The 20,493-nt window shown below is 32.5% G+C and overlaps 1 protein-coding gene across 2 annotated transcripts in view; it reads left to right on the top strand.

The window, feature by feature from the left end:
• The first annotated feature begins 248 nt into the window (after positions 1 to 248).
• Positions 249 to 20,493, top strand: part of LOC140443861 (neuronal acetylcholine receptor subunit alpha-5-like) — a 32,310-nt gene continuing 12,065 nt past the window's right edge. Inside the window, exons 1-6 of one of the 2 annotated variants that reach the window (XM_072535347.1) lie at positions 249 to 409; positions 6,258 to 6,451; positions 8,609 to 8,718; positions 10,466 to 10,700; positions 17,369 to 17,537; positions 18,997 to 19,149. In XM_072535347.1, coding sequence (XP_072391448.1) covers positions 334 to 409; positions 6,258 to 6,451; positions 8,609 to 8,718; positions 10,466 to 10,700; positions 17,369 to 17,537; positions 18,997 to 19,149 — 937 coding nt within the window. In that variant the 5' untranslated portion in view covers positions 249 to 333. Of the gene's footprint in view, positions 410 to 447; positions 552 to 6,257; positions 6,452 to 8,608; positions 8,719 to 10,465; positions 10,701 to 17,368; positions 17,538 to 18,996; positions 19,150 to 20,493 lie in introns of those variants that run through there. The other variant, XM_072535348.1, reaches the window with a different exon arrangement.

Below are 20,493 nucleotides of genomic sequence, written 5' to 3'. Positions count from 1 at the left end.
AAAAATTGTAAACTGTATAACAAACTGTATGATTTCACTAAATGTTTGTATTTTTTAACAAAACTGGTTTGTAAATATGCTATGTGTAAAAAACTTTTTCTAAAATAAACCACCCCACTAATAACCAAAGGGGTTGATGCGTTTAAAAAATATTGTAGCTAACTTTAGATGTAATAAAATGAAACGAAATTAAATAAGCTTTCTTGTTATCAATTTAATCTAGTTCTTCCCCCTCGCTGATCTGTTTTAATGTAAAGAGATGATTTGAAAACAACAGGAAACATTTATTAAATTACAAATTACTTGGTAAGTAAGTGATATACTAAAGCGTGTATGAAGAGAACTGCTAAAATGATACGTGTTTTGATAATTCTGTCAATATGTACGGTTGGCTATGGATTATCTTCAGGTAAGCAATAAGACAATAATTTTATTTTTTCTTGCCAAATCATTGAAAATGTATGTTATCGACATCAATTAGAAAGTGATTAATATCTATTAATTAAAAAGTTGTGTCTAAGCGAAATTTGATGACTGTAGCTTTAAATAAGGTACTGAAGTTGACACTATTTTGAAAGTTTTCACTAAAATAAGTTTATAAGACTTTTTTAAAACACAATCTTATTTTTTCCATCTTGGCGATATTATTCATTAGTATTATAAAGCAATACTTAAAATATTCCATTGGGCTTAATTAATTACTCATAATATCTAAGAACCCGATAATAAATAATCGGTAAACACCAAATTTAAAATTTTACAGGACAGTAGAAAAACTTAATATTATAAAAAATTACAAAAATTCGTTATTATCGGTGTATTCTAACTTCATAGGTATCAACACTAAATTATATAATAGCCTGATAAGATTTGGACGCTTTTTCAATCTTTTTAAAATCATTTTTGAAAAAAAAAATACCCCTGGTATGAAATATTTCAGGAGAAATCGATCATCTGATTAGGAGTATGCACAGATGTATTTATGAATACACATGAACATGTCGTGGAGGCTCAACACATTATTAATTTTTTTACATTTTTTCCAAATGTTGATAACTACAACTTGGTATAGGAAACCAACGGCTTTCAACAGGTTTCTCAATTGCCATTCTTGTCATCCAATCCTATCCAAATATAACCTGCCCCAAGACCTTAGTTTTAGATTACATAGGCTGACACATATCATTAACCGAAGGGAATCCCTTAATCTATTAAAACAGATTATCATAGATAATTCTTAACCCATTTCCATTATCAACAAATTTCTCTTTAGTAATAGCTACGGTAATATTCCAATGGATTTATACAGGGTGAGTCATAACTATTGGGATATAGACTAAGGACAGGTTATTTGGACCAAAATATGGCTATTGGGCCAAATATGCCTTAATAAAATGTTGCTGAGAAAAAAGATACAGGTGTTAAAGTTAATTTTTGTTTTTCGTTTTTTGCTAATAGTTTCCCTGTATATTTATAAATTGCTATCAAAATTGACACAGAGCCATAATCTTAGACAAGAAATAGTATTTTATTTGCAATTTTACGTTTTGTCATAGAGGGCGCCACGTGGATCATTCCTAATGATCAAATTGAGTCTAAACTTTTTCTGATGAAACTTTTTAGTAATTTTTATTAGAAAATATGACGTAAACATCATTTTTACGTAAAATTGGTACTCTTGCTTAAACATGATAATTTCAATCGTTTTCGATAAAAACGCAGTCGAACTGCTTAGTGTCTTAAAAAAGGATTTCAAAGATTATTTCATTTATGAAAAGTATGCTTTGGACTGTCAGATAATTGTTGTTGGTAAATGTCATTTGTTCAGAGTAAATTATTTTTGATTTGACAGTGTAGTGTAATGTTGCATTTTTTAAAAGTAATCATTACTTTTTTTGATTGAATTGCCTCGTCACAATCATTTTACTAATGAAGAAATGCGAGATATGATTTGCGTATACGCACAAGAAAATTTTTGCGGTCGCTCGGCAGCCAGAAGGTATGGAATGTTATACGCAAACAGAAGGCAACCAAATCACAAAACTTTTGCAAGATTATATCGTAGTTTAGGTGAAACTGGGTCATCTCACACTAAAAATCGGGTGGTCGACCGAAACAAATCACATCTAATCAAGAAGATGAACTTTTGGTTCGAGTAGATGAAAATCCTGAAATAAGTTCACGACATCTATCAGCAGCAACAGGAGTAAGTCAGTCGTCTATTGTTAGAATTCTAAAAAAAGAGAACCTCCATCCTTATCACTTCACTCCTGTTCAAAATTTACTTCCAACAGATCTTCCACGACGGTTACAGTTTTGCCAACGTATTCTGAATAAACATCGCAATGACAGACACTTTATTAAGAATATTATGTTCACCGACGAAGCAACTTTTACCAGACGAGGGGTTTTTAATTGGCGAAATAGTCATTATTGGGAAGAAGAAAACCCGCATGCTATAAAAGCTAGACATTTTCAGCATGAGTTTAAATTGAATATTTGGTGTGGCATTATAGGCGACCAACTACTAGGGTCTTATGTTCTTCCTCCGAATTTAAATGGAGATTCTTATTTATTCTTTTTGGAAAATACTCTTAGTGATATTTTAGATGATCTGTCACTGGATGCAAGAAGAAAAATGTGGTTTATGCAGGATGGAGCGCCTCCTCATTTTTCATTAGCTGTTAGAAATCGTCTTAATGACGTATTTCCTCAACGATGGATTGGCAGAGGCAGTGATTTTCAATGGCCACCAAGAAGTCGTGAGTACAACCCGCTAGATTTTTATTTTTGGGGACATATGAAGTCCTTAGTTTATGCCAATGAAATTAATACACGAGACGAACTTTGGAGATACATTCAAAATGCAGCTAATCTTATAAGGGGACAGAATAATATTTTTTTTTGACGTCCGAAAATCCTTGATAAAAAAAATTAGAAAAGGCATAGAAATCGTAGGAGACCATGTAGAATATTTAGTTTGAGTTTTTGTGAGTTCTTTTAAGTTAAAGTGTGTTTAGTTTTGATTTATCGTCAAAACGGAAATCTTACGTTAGTTGCAACTTTGTTTATTAGTTTGGTATTTGATAGTGGAATTGTAAATAAAATACTATTTCTTGTTTAAGATTATGCCTCTGTGCCAATTTTGATAGCAATTTATAAATATACAGGGAAACTATTAGCAAAAAACGAAAAACAAAATTAACTTTAACACCCTGTATCTTTTTTCTCAGCAACATTTTATTAAGGCATATTTGGCCCAATAGCCATATTTTGGTCCAAATAACCTGTCTTTAGTCTATGTCCCAATAGTTATGACTCACCCTGTACAATGATGAACGACTTAGATGTATTTCCAATAATACAATCCAGTAAAATACTTTACACGATGGTCTTTTGACTTGGTTAAATCTTAATTACTTTTCCTTAATTTACTTTCTACAATTCACAGAAAAACTCACTTCATTGTTTAATAATTTAGTAGTTAAAATAGCTCTAAATGAACGCCAAAACTGTCGGTAACTTGTTAAAACTAAATCTAAAACTAAATCTCTCTTTAAAACTAATCAATCAATATTGTTTATTACATACCATGCGACGATTTCAATGCTTGTTATATGCCTCCACTACACATTGGCAGACGCATCTGCAGAGGTATCAAGAGGTATCACCACAAGCTGACCACACATCTTGACACATCTGTAAATCGTTCAGTCTGTGTTAAATCATGGGAGATGCAATATCTACGCGAGCATTAAAAAAATGGATGTTGATGTTGAGACCATAGCTGCCGTAGCTATATGCCTATTTAGAACGTTCAACTACTACTTGAGTGTACATCGGAATAGAATCATTAAAAAATGATCGGAGAAGAAGAAGTCAGAAGTAAGATCTGTGGAAAGGCGTCGGACGTCCGCACCGAAACCCTTTGATCTGTGCTAAAAAAACCGACAACAATCGGATATCTTGCAGACGCATCTGCCGACGTGATATATAAACAACAGATGATCAAATTACCCCATCTACACATCTCCAGATGCATAAGTAGATGTAGTCCGCGGACGCTTCTGCCGATGTGTAGAGGAGCCATTACACTGAACAAACTTGTCATTTTGTTAAAAAGCCTTTTACTTTTCATAGAAGTGACATCAACATGTCCAAATATTCGTGTGATTTGTCCCAACATGTCATTATTCCAAATATAAATAAACTTCTCTGGTAACAAGATCGTATGTAAGGACAAAAATTTCTCCAAAGACAATTCTTTAAAACCTGCGAAATTTTTCGTCCCATCTTGCCTTAATAAGAATACTTATATCAGCAATTTAGCCAAATCTATCACTCATTAATTCTACACCATATTTAAAACTCAAGTAAAAAATCAATTAATTAATTAACGTCTATTTACATAATATTCACAGTAAGTTTCTTCAGTTGGTACTGACTAATGGCATATTATATCGTCGATTACCACTAGCCCAATCTTGTGGCTACAGTAAGTTGTCATTCCATCGTTTTCGTGGTCTCCCCACTGCTCGTCTTCCTATTGTGGAACCGTGTCTCGTCGTCTATTAAATTTGTTGTCATTCGGCTTATATGATTGTTCCCTTCTACTCTTCTCTTTATTACCAAGTCCTTGATGTTCCCCACTTTGCATCTCCGTCGTATATCTGTACTTTTAGCTCTGTCCCATAGTGACTTACCATCGACTTTTCTTAGGGCTTTCATCTCCGCTGTTTCTAAAATTCTTTTTGTTCTTTCTGTGTCGGGTCGTGTTTTTGCCGCGTATGTCATTATTGGTCTGATAACTGTTTTGTAAATTCTGCCTTTCATTTTTTCCCGATGTTTTTGTTTGTCCATATTCTTTCATTCAGCCGCCCTAAGGCTCTGTTTGCTGTATTCATTTGATTTTCCACTTCTGTTTCGAGCTTTCCTTAGCCAGACAGTGTAATTCCTAGATATTTAAACTCCATCACTTGTTCTATTATCTGATCCTCCTTTCCCAATTTACATCTTACTAGATTTGCTCTTATAACCATGTATTTTGTCTTTTTTGGGGAAATTCTGTTAAAGTTTCTGGTGGCTATATTAAATTAAATTGGTGCAACATACAAAGACACAAACATAGAAGAGATTATTGGAGTGGAGACCAAGAGCCGACAAGCGAAGTCGAGGCAGACCACCCACCCGATGGACCGACGACCTAAGGAGAATAGAAACAAACTGGATTGCAGCAGCTAGAGATAGAGAGAACTGGAGACGTTTGGAGGAGGCCTATATCCAACAATGGATGTGAAAACGGGGTTGGATGATGATGATGATGATGACGTTGTAAATCATCTTCACTTTGAGAAATTGGTATTACGTCGTCTCCATAGCATAGTGTTTTAAGCTGTTTTTCTCCCATTTGGTATCCTTTTTTCATTCTTACTTTTTTATTATTTCATCCATGATTAGGTTGAGCAATAGAGGGCTCTGGAAGTCCCCAGTCTTATTCCATTACCAGCTTCAAGTGGGCCAGTTAGTTCTTTTTCTACTTGTACTTTTATTGTGTTGTACTAGTAGATAATTTTGATCGTTTTTACTATTCCTAGAGGTATCACTCTTGTGGACGTGATACGTCCTTTAATTTGACCCTATCCAATCTCATGATGCACGGAACATAAATATGCCGGTTTGTTGTATTATAATGATTTCTATTGTACTTATCTCATTATAAATATAGCGTCGGTACATGACCTTTCCGACCTAAAACCTTGTTGTTCTTCTGCTAGTGTTATAATTTTATTCAGTTTATTCGTTATCACACTTGTTGTTAATTTTAGTGTTGTTTATAAATAAGTTAATTCCTCTGTAGTTCTTCTAATCTGATTTGTCTCCCCTTTTGATGAAAGGTATTAGAATGCTTGATGTCCATTCTTGTGGTATTCTTTTTTGTTCTATTATTTTTCAGATTAATTTTAAAAGTTATTTGGTCAGGTCTGGTCCTCCGTACTTTAGGAGTTCGTTCGGTATTCTGGCCTTCTCTGGCGATTTTTTGTGTTTTATAATTTCATTAATGCTTCCTTTACTTCTCGCTCCTCAAGTTTATTTCTTCGTTTGTCGTCATTTCTGGTATTGGTAGTTTATTGTCATCACTTTAGCAAATAGCTTCTTGACAAGTTTTTTTTGGGACTCTATATATTATAAATGGATTAACTACTTATAAATAAATTAACTCGCTTAGAACATATTTTATTGTAATCAACTTTTTATAGAGATCGGAACTCTGTCAATGTGGACTGCAACACAGTGCGACAAACTTCGTCATGATCTACTTTTGAATTATGACAAGTTTTCTAGACCAACACATCATTCAAACACGACGAAACTTCGTTTTGGAATTACCATTACTCATGTTGAATTACAAGAATTTAAATCTACTTTAGCAGTACATGGATGGATAAAAATGGTAAGTTTTAAAACATTTTTGTTAAATATTCTATTTGTATGGGATTAAGCAACAATTGATTGTAATGAAAATTACATTTTATAATTATTATTATAATCGATTCAATTTACACTCCGAAAATAATTTCAAAAAAGATTGTTTTAAAATAGTGAGCTGTTACTATAACAATTTTGGTGGTTCTTGTTTTCTAAATGGACAGGTGACTTACTTGGCCTCGATTTTGTACGCAAATAGCCATGCTTTTAGTTTAAAATTCAGAGTACAAACACCAGAAACCATTCTGAATAAAATTCTAAAATCCGAAACCCGCGTAAGTTCACCGAATGGACTTTACTTTAGAATGGGTAGGACTGAATGCCATTCCCTGGAAAAACCGGTATCTAACATTTAGCATTTTTAGTTTATAGCTAACATTTTACATCGAGCAAATTATGGAAAAAAAGAATCTAAAACCCTTCTTTTTAATTCAGTAAATACTTTAAAATAAAAAATTCATGCTCGGCCGGTAACGCAGATTCAACGCTTACCGACAGTGACATCACACTGTCTCGCCTAAGTGCCACATAATCTGGTGTATGCAGATTCACCGCTTACCACCAGTGACGTCACACTGTCTCGCCCAAGTGCCCCATACTCTGCTATTCTGTTCTCTCAAATTGTTGATTTTTCTCTTTTTCATGTCTGTTTCATTCATGACTATTGATGCATCTTTTCATTGTGCTTTGTGCTCATTGTCCCAGGCATATTTGCATATCTGTAATTTGTCGAAGTCTCTGTTTTTGATGTATGTTTCATGCTCGTTTATCCTGACACTTAGGGACCTTGCGGCTTCTCCCACATAAAAATTGGCGCACTCACAGGGTATTTTATAGACGCAATACTTTGACCTCTCGTATGAGTTGTTTTGGTTTTGGAAAGAATAGGTATTTGCACATGGTTTCCTTTCTTCAATGACAAGACAACTGTCTTGATTTATAAAAATGACTGTTTCCAGAAACAAAAAGCTGTCCCCATTTTGCCCATTTCATATAAATAATATTTAATAAGTGACCAGTGTCCAGTGAAAGAACCATCTGTGATCATTTTAATTTTCTGAACCTATAGAAATATTTTTGCATAACGAGTAAAATGTTATAATAACGTTTTTTCTTACCCTTGTTCGGGAATAGTTTTCCAGTATAATGCACTAAACTTCTTTCTGGTTCAATAAGAGGAGTACTAGCTTCTTCTTAAGCAATATAGCTATCAGCAAATGTATTATACGTTATACCCTGACACCCATAACAATATTTTGTGCTTTCTCAGTTACTTAAGGAAATCCTTGAAGTTCCAAACAATTATGGACCACCATACTTCCATAGTTACACCATAGTTTGTATACTTCAGAGTCTTTAGAGTAGTTTGGATGTCAGAGGCAATAAATATTCAGGACGAATAGTAATTCCTCCTGAAATATTATAGGACTCTTTCCAAGTCCAATCCTTCAAAAATAATGATTTAATATTAGATTACTACTTGGCCTTATTCTTACTAAATTCATGAATCTCTTATTCCTACTCTTTCAATGAATGATTAGTCAAACCCAGACCAAAAATACGGATACCTACCAAATCGAAAATAATTCTCAATAAAAAAACTTGAAATATTTATTTAAAATGTTTAAAATATCAGTTAATTTGTAAAATATAATAAAAACTTGCCTTATATTCTAATTTTGTAATTTTTTTTAAAGGAGAAATTCAATTACGCGTCTTAGGTACCTTTGGATGCCTCTATGTTATTTTCTCAGTTAGCTAAGTCACGCTAAGTCGCGTCCCATTTGTCTTTCCTTGGTTTGTTTTAGTGATCATGATGTACGTTATTGCTCCATATACAACCTTGTACTTGCCTTCACTCTCTAGCTTTTGCTCGGTTATAATGTCCGGAGTTAGTTCCTCTTCCAGAAGCAGGTTGACTCCCTGCCGCTCTCTGCGAAATATTTCGCAGAAAAAGACTATATACTACACAGTGTCACGTTCATTGAATGAACATCTCACAGAATGTTCCATGCTTAGTGAATAAATGTGTCAGCCAACAGTCCATTGTGCATTTGTTCCTTTGAACTTTGGGGCTTGAGGTTTGCTTTATAATTAATTGAGTATAATCAATTTTACACAGGTGTGGAATGATGACAAGCTAAGATGGAATGCTTCAAACTATGGAAATCTTTCAGTGTTACGGTTAGCAGAACATGAATTTTGGCAACCCGACATTTACTTATATAATAGGTAAGTGAAAACTTTTATACGATAAGGATTAGTAAACTGTAAAAGGACTAAAAAAAGAAGTATCTTTGTCAATAGATTAATTAGTATATTTAAGTATTATATCAGTAAATATTTAATAAAAAAATGAACAAATGGTTAGTATTTGATATAAAAATCAAGACAAGAATGGAACGCTCGAAACTTGGACTGACTCTCAGAGACAGGGTTAGAAACGAAGATATAAGAAGAAGATGCCATAGAGCACATGAGAATATCACTAGCAGACAGAAGAAGCAGAGGCAGACCACCTACATGATGGACTGACGACGTCAGAAAAATCGCTGGGAATTGGTGCAGGAAGCATGTTCAAGCTGTGGGTAAAAAAGGTCGTTTTCATGCACTAATGGGTGAATCTTTGAAACCTACTCTGTTATAAAGGGTGATGTCAGAAACAACTCCCCAGTCCGTGCATTAGCAAATTTTTGCTTATTATTTACTTAGGAGACTTTGAAGCGAGTGCTGTGTTTTGTGACATAAAGATTCCAATGAAACTGAAGGGAAAATTCTGTAAAACCATAAGTCTACTTTATATTATGAAATTTTCATGCTATTCAAGACAGATTATGCAACTGCGCATGCTTACGCGATGTTTCCAAGCAATATCTGTGCTAGTCGAAAAATTGCTGTTTTAACTCCAGTACAAATGGTCGGGTTGTGACACTCGGACCATAACCAACATTTTTTAATGTGTTTTTTGTGGAGTCCAGTGTAGAGTCCTTTGTGTATTTTTTCATTGTTTAAAACAATTTAAAAAAGAAAAGAAAAAATAGAACCAGCAATTTTCTGCTTACCACATGATCTCTCCTAGTAGGATACTTTATATTTGACCATAGCTCGGAAGATGGCTTTGTAGGCCGAAGGCGCTTAGCTAGGTATTAAAATATTTTGCACACTTCAAAAATACTTCCCGTTTCCCACTTTTGATTTAAAATCTAAATTATTCTCTCGACGCCATTAAGTCTTGCTTTGGATCGTTCACGTAGCATGATTGAAACAGTGTGAAATCATCTAGACTAGATAGCCGTTCGGTGACGTCAGAATATCTAGATCTTTGTCGAGTGGGATTACTTGGAACTAGATCGTCGAGCACATGCATAGTCGAGTATCTTCTAGACAGTCGCAGCACAGTATAAATAACAAGTTGTCTATACTGTGGTCGCAGGTTATCAAACGCCGATCATAAGCGTAGCAATGGCGGGGGTAACAGTACGCAAACTGCTATTACCCTTAATTATAATTAACTTATCATCATCATCATCAGTGGCATTACAGTTCGTTATGAGCCAAAGCCTTCTTCAGAACAATCTTCCATTCGCCCCTGTCTCTGACAACTCTTATCCATGCTTTAACTCCGATAGATTTTAGATCATCCTCTATGTTATCTTGATACCTAAGTTTTGGTCTTCTTCTGGCTCGTCTTTCCACTGGTCTTCTTCGGTCGAAAATTTTTCTGATCGTTGCATCTTCATCTCGCCTAATTACATGTCCTACCCATCGAAGGCGTTCTCATTTAATATATTTTACAACGTCAGGTTCCCCAAAACTTCTATATAACTCATAATTAACTTATAAGAATAACAAATTATAAGAAAAGAGAAAAGAATTTTCCAAATATGCTATAAAAATATCTCTTGTCAATCAAATATACAGTATGAATTTTAAGAGTTAGTTTTAAAAACAAATAATTTTAATTTTTTATGGTTTTTAGTGCATTGAGCGCCTCAGTTAACCAATACGGCAATACTCACAGTTTGGTATATCCAAATGGGGAAGTATTATGGGTACCCCCAGTACAGTTAAATGTTCTTTGCCAGTTACATCTAAAATATTGGCCGTTTGATACGCAAGAATGTTCTTTAATGTTTGGATCGTGGACTCACCATGGTGAACAAATAGATATTCAAAATTATAATGGTAAAGATAATAACTCAGTTATTGTCGAGGTAAGATATAAACCCTAGTTTATTCTGCTTTTTAAATGTAAGCTTACAATACAAATAGAATATATTTTGATTAAGAAAAATCTTTAATAAATAATTTTAAAAATCCTGATATACATGTTATAACAAATGATAAACTATTGGCATAATGAATTAAAGTAATCTTTAAAACATTATCGAGTAATACTAAGGATGTATGACAACTGGTCTCAACCGCTCCAATCACGTGATTTTTCGCCAGTGGTACACATGTTGATAGATGTCATGTAAAATTGATAGATGTCATGAAAAAAGTCTTTCCCGGAAACTGACTGTAGGCACTCGTTTGAAACAGTTTGAATATGCGTGGTGTTGAAAATGGAAAAATCTAATATTGTACTGTAATAAAATTCTTCTTAAAAAAGGTTTAACACAAAAAGTGTAAAAGGTTTAGGTGTGTGCTGACTTTTTACCATCAGTTTTAGTGTCCTAGATTATTTTGGCGAAGGACGTCCAACAACTGCAATCGCAAAAACAGAAAATCATCAAACAAATGTTCGGCGTTTAAAAGAAAGTCAAATTAGTAAGACTCTAAATACATCAAAGGAACGTATTGGTCATATCTTGCATAAGGAACATAAAAAACATTCAGCTAGGTGGCTGCCGCACTTCTTGCTACTAATCATTATCATATTCGCATGACACTTTCAGAAAAGTTTTTGGTGTCTTCAAAGACTAAAAGTGAATTTTTGTTTCTATATGTACAAAAAATGAACTTCATCCCTACAGCTAACAGTAGATACCCCAGTCAATGAAGAACAAAAGCTGAAAAAGTCTTATACAGATATTTGAAGGTTCTAAAAAATATAAAAATATATACAAGGGGTAACTGATAAAAAATCCGTAAAGACGTCCAGTTGATTTTGTTTTAATTTTTTTAAACAATCTTAAAAACTGAAAAACATAATTTTTTGCCTATAAATAGTTTATTATACATTTGAGAGAAAAATGTGTCAAATAAAAGGTATAGACCATAAAAAATTTATTTAGACCATCTTTATTTTGAGAGTTCAAAATAAAATAGATAAACAATTGACCGAGATAATTATAAAAAAAAACACTTATTTTTTAGTAATTTATAAATGTTAATAACTTTGTTTTTGTCGGAGAGCGATTATTTAAACAACTGTGCTTGCTCAAATAGTCACTCTAGACGTATTTTATAAATCGCAATCGATTCTTTAAGAGCTTCATTTATAGAGTGTGTTACAAAAATTGAACATTTTATTAAATTTGTTATTAAAAAACAGTTTGAAAAGGGGCTGACTTATTAGCTTGTAAACATTTATAATAACTTTAATATTTTTATGCCACTTTTATTTCATTTATAGAGTGTTTTAAAAAAAATTGAACATTTTATTAAATTTGTTATTAAAAAACAGTTTGAAAAGGGGCTGACTTATTAGCTTCTAAACATTTAGAATAACTTTGAGATTTTTATGCCACACGGCTGTAAGTAGGCTCAATGAAAAGCTGGTGAAAAAACACACTTTCAAAAAAAAACAGAACCTTCTATTACCAATAACAAGAAACAAGCTGAGATATAGCAGCGAAGTATTTTACGAGTACCATTATTTTAACGGTTATAACTTTTTACTTCTTCACTGTGTATGCCATCTATTAGTTGAATCATAAAATTTAGATCTTCTTTTACAATTTGTTCAAGTTTCAGCTCTTAATGTTAATAAACAATGAAAATATGGTTTTAAGAAAAAAAAATGCTATATGGTTTCCTATAGGTCCTAGAAGTTTCTGGTTTTTTTAAAGTGTGTTTTTTGACCAGTTTATCATTTTATTATCATTGAGCATACCTACATACTAGTGTATGATGAAAAAAATGGCAAAGTTATTATAATTGTTTATTAGCTAAAAATTCATCATTTTTCAAACTGTTTTTTAATAACAAATTTAATAAAATCTTGAGACCTTTTTAATATACCTTAAAAACGAAGCCTCAAAAAATCGATTGCAATTTACAAAATACATCTAGAGTGACTGTTTGGATAAGTACAGTTGTATAAATAATCACTCTCCCGGATAAATAAATTGAACAACTTATAAGCTATTTGGTCGATCCGTTTGAATTGTAGTACACTTTAATAACTCATTAAATGCCACAATTTTCAGTAGTTACATTACACGTCATTATGCAAAAAACAAACTTCTTAACAGTTATAAATTACTTCAGGGTTTTTTGAAATTATCTCAGTCAATTCTTTATGTATTTTAATTTTGAAACTTTCAGTATTATAGGACTTTTTTCATCTATAACTTTTATTTGAACTATTTTTTTCTAAAATGTATAATATAAAATCTTCACGGAATTTTCATCACCTACCCTCCATATAACTTTTAGAACCTTCAAATATCTGTATAAGATTTTTACGTGAAATCAATGATTTTTTCCCAGATAGATTGGTGTAAGACAGGAGTCGGCAAGTAATATTATGTGGGGTCCGGATACTAGAAGAAAATTTGAACAAGGTCCAGAGAAAAAAACAAATGATATCATTTAATCACAAGATGTTTGTTATTTTGGTATATTCTTAATAATAAAACAAAATACTTTAAATTAATGCGAAAAATTGCACCGACGGCCTTGAGCTAGTTGTTTGTGGTCTGGTTCTCGAGTCAAACAACAAATTCGAAGTGTATCTTCGAGGTGGGCGTCCGTTAATCGGAAGCGATATTTGTTTTTCAAAAAATTCATTTTTGAGAAAGACGTTTCGCACATATATGTTGTCATCATCGTGGTCAAATTGATTGCAAGTTGTCTGCAATTTTCATATTTTGCTGACACATGTTTGGCCCAAAATTCTTCGGCGGATACCGATTTATAAAAGTGCAAGGACGAATCTTCTTGTAATTCAATAATCTCCATTTGAAGTAATGCTTTTGACAGATTAAACAGCTTAGCAGCCACATCTGTTCATTCTCCCGCTGCATCAACTTCAAATGGTGATTTTAGAAATAAAAATAGTTTGCTTACCTGTGCAAAGTCTTGGAATCTTGAAGCAAATTTGTTCCTAAGATCACCCAGAAATTTTACAAACACTGAAATGTCTTCTTCAGATTACTCCTTATTTTTATTGTATTCAATAATAGTTGGAAAATGAATAAATTCTTGTTGTGCAATATCTTTTTCAAAGATATCCAGCTTACGACGAAAAGCAGACACGCTTTGTATCAGATCACATACTAATTTTTCATTTTCTTGTAACTCTGTGTTAAGCGCATTCAAATATTTTAAAATATTTTTTAGAAAAGCCACAACCAGCATGTTGCGCTTCTTTGTTATATACTCAAAATGTGCCCTGGCTCCCTGCGTATCTATATTTTGTAAGAACGAGATCATATGTTCTTTTATTAGCCAGAAACGTTCAATAACTTGACCTTTACTTAACCAACGAGCATTATTGTTTTGTAGTAAGTCAGAATATGCTGAATCATATTCAGAAAGAAACTCCTTGAAATGTCGGTGCTGGAGAACAGAATGAGATCTCATAAAATTAATTATCTTCACTAAGTCTAGCAATAAGTTTTCCACAAAGAACTGGCTGGTGTATTATGCACTGATAAATTTTATTTCCCCATATTGTATTTTAAAAGTTGCCAGATTTTGAACAGAATTCCCCAGATTTATATATTTCAGTTATTGTAAACATACAATATTATTATAAAACAATATTTCGTCACTTATCTTCTTCTTGATAAACTTGGGAATAAATGAGTTTTAAAATAAAACGATAAATAACATATCACAACAGAGAAAAAAACCGTCATGGATGATTTTGGAAATGCTATAAAAGATTTACTACAAGAAAAACTACAAGAGCAAGGATAAAACCATATACGTACACAAAAATACGGTAATAAATGAGTAATATTGAATTTTACAAAAGTTTATACATCGAAATTAGTAGTATTCTCAACACAGTGCGACCGAAAATAAAAATATATAATTTAAGTTGAGTTGAGTTTATTTATCGTATTAATAATGAATTCGGATGATAATTGTAAATAATTTTATAGCTTAATTTTATATAAAAATAAAAGCAAAGATTATCCTGCGGACAAGATTCAAACTTGTGATGGTAGAGCTCAATGCAGTAGCTTGGTTCTAAAAGGGCCAAAGTCATAAAACGCTGTTTTTGGGAAACTGCTTTAGAAGATTCTTATACAAAATGATCTACAGTTATTGCTAATATTTTTTATATTGCAACACTGTTTTTTTGTCTTGTCATTCTTACATAGATTACGGAATGTTTGGCATTAGTAAAACTGACCCACATTTGTTTTTTTTTTATTGGAAATATGACATTGGCCCTTTTAGAATAACAAAAAAATACTCCAAAATGTTACTTTGGCCCAATTAAGGAATAATAACATTGCAATAATTTGAAGAGATTAATGTTTATTTTATAAAAACATAGTCACAATCAGTAGGATTACAATGGTAATATTACATCTCATCATCTTGATCGTACTCCTCATCTGCAATAAAATTATCCGTTGGATTTAAGGAGTAAAGAAAACTTATCGCAAGTAGTACACGTATCATTATATGGTTTTTTAAAACACAAGTTAAATTCTTCCACGAAAATTTGTCTGTACAGTGATTCGTTTCTAGGTGTTATGTTGTTTTCTTGGCAATACTCACAATATAGCCTATACATTTTTGAAATAGAAAAATCGGGAGGCAAATATTTCTTTGCAGTTTTCTCTCGAGCGTAGTGACTTTGAAACGAAGGAAACATCAGAATGTGTTGCCTTATTACATCTTTCTCCTCTTCCTTTATTTTTGGATGGTTCGTATGTTTTCCACGACCATCGCTTGAGCAAATATTTGATGTTGAGGAACGCTTTTTGTTCATTATTACCCGAACTTTTTTTAAGGTTACATCTAACGTTGATAAAAACATAACTTGGCAAACCTTAATTCTCTCTGAGTTACAATCTAAATAATATTGCCTGCTGTACTTTCTTCTACTTGTTTCATTACGGCCTGTTATTCTTTGTACTGCCTTCTCTCTTTCTTGAATGTGACTGGCAATAAACTGATTTTGAGCTTCCCAAGCAAGATTATAAAATTCACTAAAAATGGTCTGCCTTTCTTCATTTGATAATTTTTCAAAACATTTCTTTCGACATTGACATGGATTTTTTAATGCTTTCTCTGAAATCTTTTTACCTTGAATTGTAACATATTCTTTTCCAAGTGTTTTTAAGTTCTTTCTTTTATTCTTTTCCCAATTATTTGGATTACGCTTCCTTTTTCTAATTTGTTCTCCGTCCAGAACTTTTTTTCTTCCTCTTCTATAAGAAGTTTCATTCCAGACAGTCAGCGTATGTTCTGATTCTGCAGTAATATGATTGTCTTTTTGTATTTTACTAGGTTCTGAGTTGTCCGAGTCAGAAGAGTCACTATCATAAGGTTCAAATTCGTCACTTGAACTTCCATCAAAAGTCTTAAATCGTTCTGAGTTATCATCTTCTTCTTTATATATCACAGAAGATTTCGACCTCAGTTTATTCTTTATTGTATTTTTCGATGATGATTGTTCAGTTGTTATATCTTGTAATTTATTGTCTGAAACAAAGAGAGCAAAAAATTAATTATCTGAATCAAAGAACTATTTACATTGGTTTATCTACGTGGCGAAATGCTTAGTCTAGGATCCTAGTTTTCTTGTAAAACAGTCGAATCATCCTGTTTTGGAGGCAGCGGCACATTATCTAAAATTTAAATAAAAATTGTTATTAAATTGCACTAAGTGATTTGAAAATAAGATTTATAGGACTGAAATGTCTTAGCATAAGTTACTAATATTCATACAGTCGGCCTAGTCACTAAATTTGTCCTACATGGTACATTTTTTGAGTATACAATTTTTTACTTAGTTATCATTTCGTCCTTACATCTAAATCTTGTAATATTACCAATTTTTAAAATAAAGTTAACCTATTTACTTACCGGCTTGTTTATTTGCTTCCATTTTGTCTAACTTACACAAGTTAACAAGTTTCTTTCCACGGTATAACTGCTCCATCACTTTTTGTATTTTAAAACACACACTCAGAGGCCTCAGAGCCACTGTCGATTTTTTAATACAAAGATTAGGTACTACTTTTGCACTCACGATAATGTGTATAGACAGAAACCTAACCTAGAAATAAGGGGCCAATGTCAAATCAAATCGAAGAAGGTTTTGTTAAAAAAGGGCCAATGTCAACATTGGCCTGTATAGAAATAAAATTTTTAGAAGCATTGAGGCTGAAGTCTACATTGGTCCTTGTTGCTTTAAAAATTAGTGTTGATTAGAGATTGACATTGGCCAAAAGTAATGCTGTAAGTCTGTTGTTACTCTATCTAGACATTGGCCCTTTTTACACAGTGTTGTTTATTTGAAATCTAAGACAAAAATGCACTTATGCCCAAACAGTCTAAAATTGACATTGGCCCTTTTAGAACCAAGCTACTGAATGGATTTCACCAGCCTCCTTAATTATTAAACCATTTTTTCGATTTGACTTTAGAAATAATTGTTTTCTATATTCTATTGTTCTATTTTTAATTGGAATTGAAATAAAAAAAAATCTAATAACAGAACTAAGTCATTTACTTGTTTTAGCTTAGTATGATTCTTGACAGAGAATGGAAAATTTTAGAAGCTATACAGTATTTGGACAAAAAAGAATATGAGTGTTGCCCCGGCGAAATATATCCTTATGTAAGCGTTAAATTAACTATATCAAGAGTTTCTGCTGCCTATAAAACTCTCCTAGTGACACCTGCATTATGTAAGTTTACTTTATCAATGGAAAATCATCGAAATGCCAATCTATGTATATAAAACTCACACTGTTTGTCCGGTAAGATAACTCCTAGCGCCACATAGGAAAGAAATCTGAACTACCAGCTGACATTTCAACCTATTGAGTCAATCATATATTGTTCTTGAAAGGATACGTTTAATTAATATTACTAATAATATTAATTACATATATTAATACATATTAATTACATATATTAATACACATACTTATATATAATTAATAATTATTATTATTTTAATGGGAATAAGCCACAATTAAAGGTTAAAACAAGTTTATTGACGTATATATTTGACAGGAACTTTACAAATGCATTATAAATTCTCTGATTTCCATTAGCTAACAGACTAAGGATATTTTAAATGGAGCTTGTATATTAAGATCGTACAATTGCTGCATAATTTTTGTTGTGATTATTGTGACCAACATTCATTCCAAATTGTGAGGTATTTCATTTTAATATAAACGACTGCATCACAAAAACTTACAGGAAGTTTATTTACTTTTTTTTCTCCAGCATATGAATATGCTAGTCATGTTTGAGACCGGTATGTGCTTTAAACCCATACAAAATTCGTGTTTTTATTAACTTTTTGCAGTTTAAAAATTCGTTTTTTAGTTTCATATATTATGATATAATAATTGGAGGAGTAACTTGGGTATTTAGCCAAAACCAAAGAATTTAAAACACACAAAAAGTCCATTATAATTATTGCAGAATCAATTTAGACCTGTTGTCAGAGATATGATTTCTAAAAATCATACGAACAAGCTGAAATTTGCTGAGATTGTCAATTTTGGGACCCCAAATAATATTCAAAAAAGCTTACCACTCCTACCTCTTCCTACCGGCTAACCCTAAACCCCACTTAGAGGGGGGTTTAGGGTTAGAAATAGATAGAAATTAAATGTAACATATCAATTTTTATTTTATAAACTTAAATACGTAACAAAACTGAACATGTAAATAAAATTTATTTCAATACAATTTTGTGCTTCGAAATGCAATTTTTACTATCGAAAAAACTCATTTTTTTGAAATTTTTATGTCGGTAATAATCGCTGCGTCGAACAATTCAGGTTTGTGTGACCATAACTGCTACTTGTGAACAAGAATCGGCTACACTGTACGGCATCTTGTGGTTACGTCTGCTATAGAGAAGCACAAATAAATATACTAATTAGACATTCTATGATTTCTGATAAGAAAACGCAAATTAAACGGGTAGTTTTCGGGGGCCGCTGAGTACATTTAAATTTAAGGACATTCGGCGTTTAAACGATGAAATCACTCTTCCAAATAGTGAAATTTTATAGTCTGTGCCATAAAAAAATAAATCTACATGCTTTATTGATTTTGCATGCATAACTACGCAAGATTTGTGTTATAATATACGTATTTATTAAATACATTTGTAATTTTCAGTGGTAATTCTTTTAACTTTATGGAGCTTCTGGTTACCACCTCAGGCTAGTGAAAAGGTAATCTTAAATGCCTGTACAGCGGTTATAGTATCCCTATTTCTACTATATTTTACACAACAGATTCCAATTGTTGGAGATGAACTACCACAAATAGGTAAATAAATATAAACATAAAAAATAAATAAATTTTTTAAAATATTCCAAATGTTTCTCAAAGTATGTAGGGGAGATCCGTGTACCTTGGAACCTTGTACCTAGGGACAGCCATAGACGTACTTTAAATTTGGCGCTATAAGTGCAAGTGCCACAAGCGAACCTCGCTTTCTTTTGTGTCCAATCGTACCGGAAAAGTCGGCTATTTTGAATGTTTACGTCAGTGGTTGCACATTAAGAAAATTTCGTTACTGTTTTTTGTTTCTTTATATAGTTTCATCGATGTTTTGACTGCAATATTTCGAGGTAAGAGGTGTTATATTATGCATAGTTACTTGTCAGCTAATGTGTATTGACTTATTTTGCTGTTTTTTGATGACTTACTCAATAAATTTACATAACCTCAATTCTTTAATAAAACAAAATAGTTTTTTACCTTGCGATACTGATATGTCTGTATCTTGAGACTGTCCCAATATACAAGCTATTATATCGCTTGAAAGTTCACTTTAATGCGACTGTTATTTTTGTTGTTTTAGATGCCACGAACTAAAAAGAAAGTAACTAAACTTAAGAAGTTCAATACCGATATCAAAGAAGCTATAAAGAAGATTACAGAACAACAATAGTCAATTCGTAAGGCAAATGAAGAATTTAATGTTTCAAAATCTTTGATAGGCCGATATAAGAAAAATAAAGAAAGCTGGAATACAACAGTCATGTAAAATCCCAATTTACAATATTGTTTGAAAGTATCCAAATTTCATTATGGCATTTTTGCAAAGAGGAATTTCTGAAGTTATTTTGAAAAAAGCCTGCCCAAGTTCTTGGGACACAACTAAAGCAGCTAGAAAGACGTTTTATGCTTGTTTTAACAAACAACTCCAACATTTAAGCCCGAGAAAATCAGTAGCCACAAACTTAGCTCGTGCTGCAGCTTTTAACCAGACTAACGTTTTTGAGTTTTTTCAAAAATAAACTGCTCGACGCGCTACTCAAACACAATTTCACTTCTAAAAGCCTATACAATTTAGACAAGTCTAGGCTGTCTGCTGTACATACGGCAACGTGCCATTAAGCGAAAGAGGTAGCAACGTCACTATTATCACTTGTGTCAATACGCTAGGAAATTCAGAGTGTCCTTGTATGATATTTCCAGGAGTGCATTTTCAGCCCCCCCCCCCATGATTAATGGCGCACCTCCAGAAACATTGGTTCTTGCTACTCCCAATAATTGGTCCAAGTATTTTCAGATATCAAGAATCCTGGTCAAATAGATCCGACCATTTGGTTTCATCAGTATGGAGCAAGTCCACATTATGATGTAGTGGTTAGAAATTTTCTA

This window comes from Diabrotica undecimpunctata, chromosome 6 (genome assembly GCF_040954645.1).
Source record: "Diabrotica undecimpunctata isolate CICGRU chromosome 6, icDiaUnde3, whole genome shotgun sequence".
Taxonomy (NCBI): Eukaryota; Metazoa; Arthropoda; class Insecta; order Coleoptera; family Chrysomelidae; genus Diabrotica; species Diabrotica undecimpunctata.
Note: the sequence above shows the minus strand (reverse complement) of the source record. Positions and strands in the feature narration are given on the sequence as shown.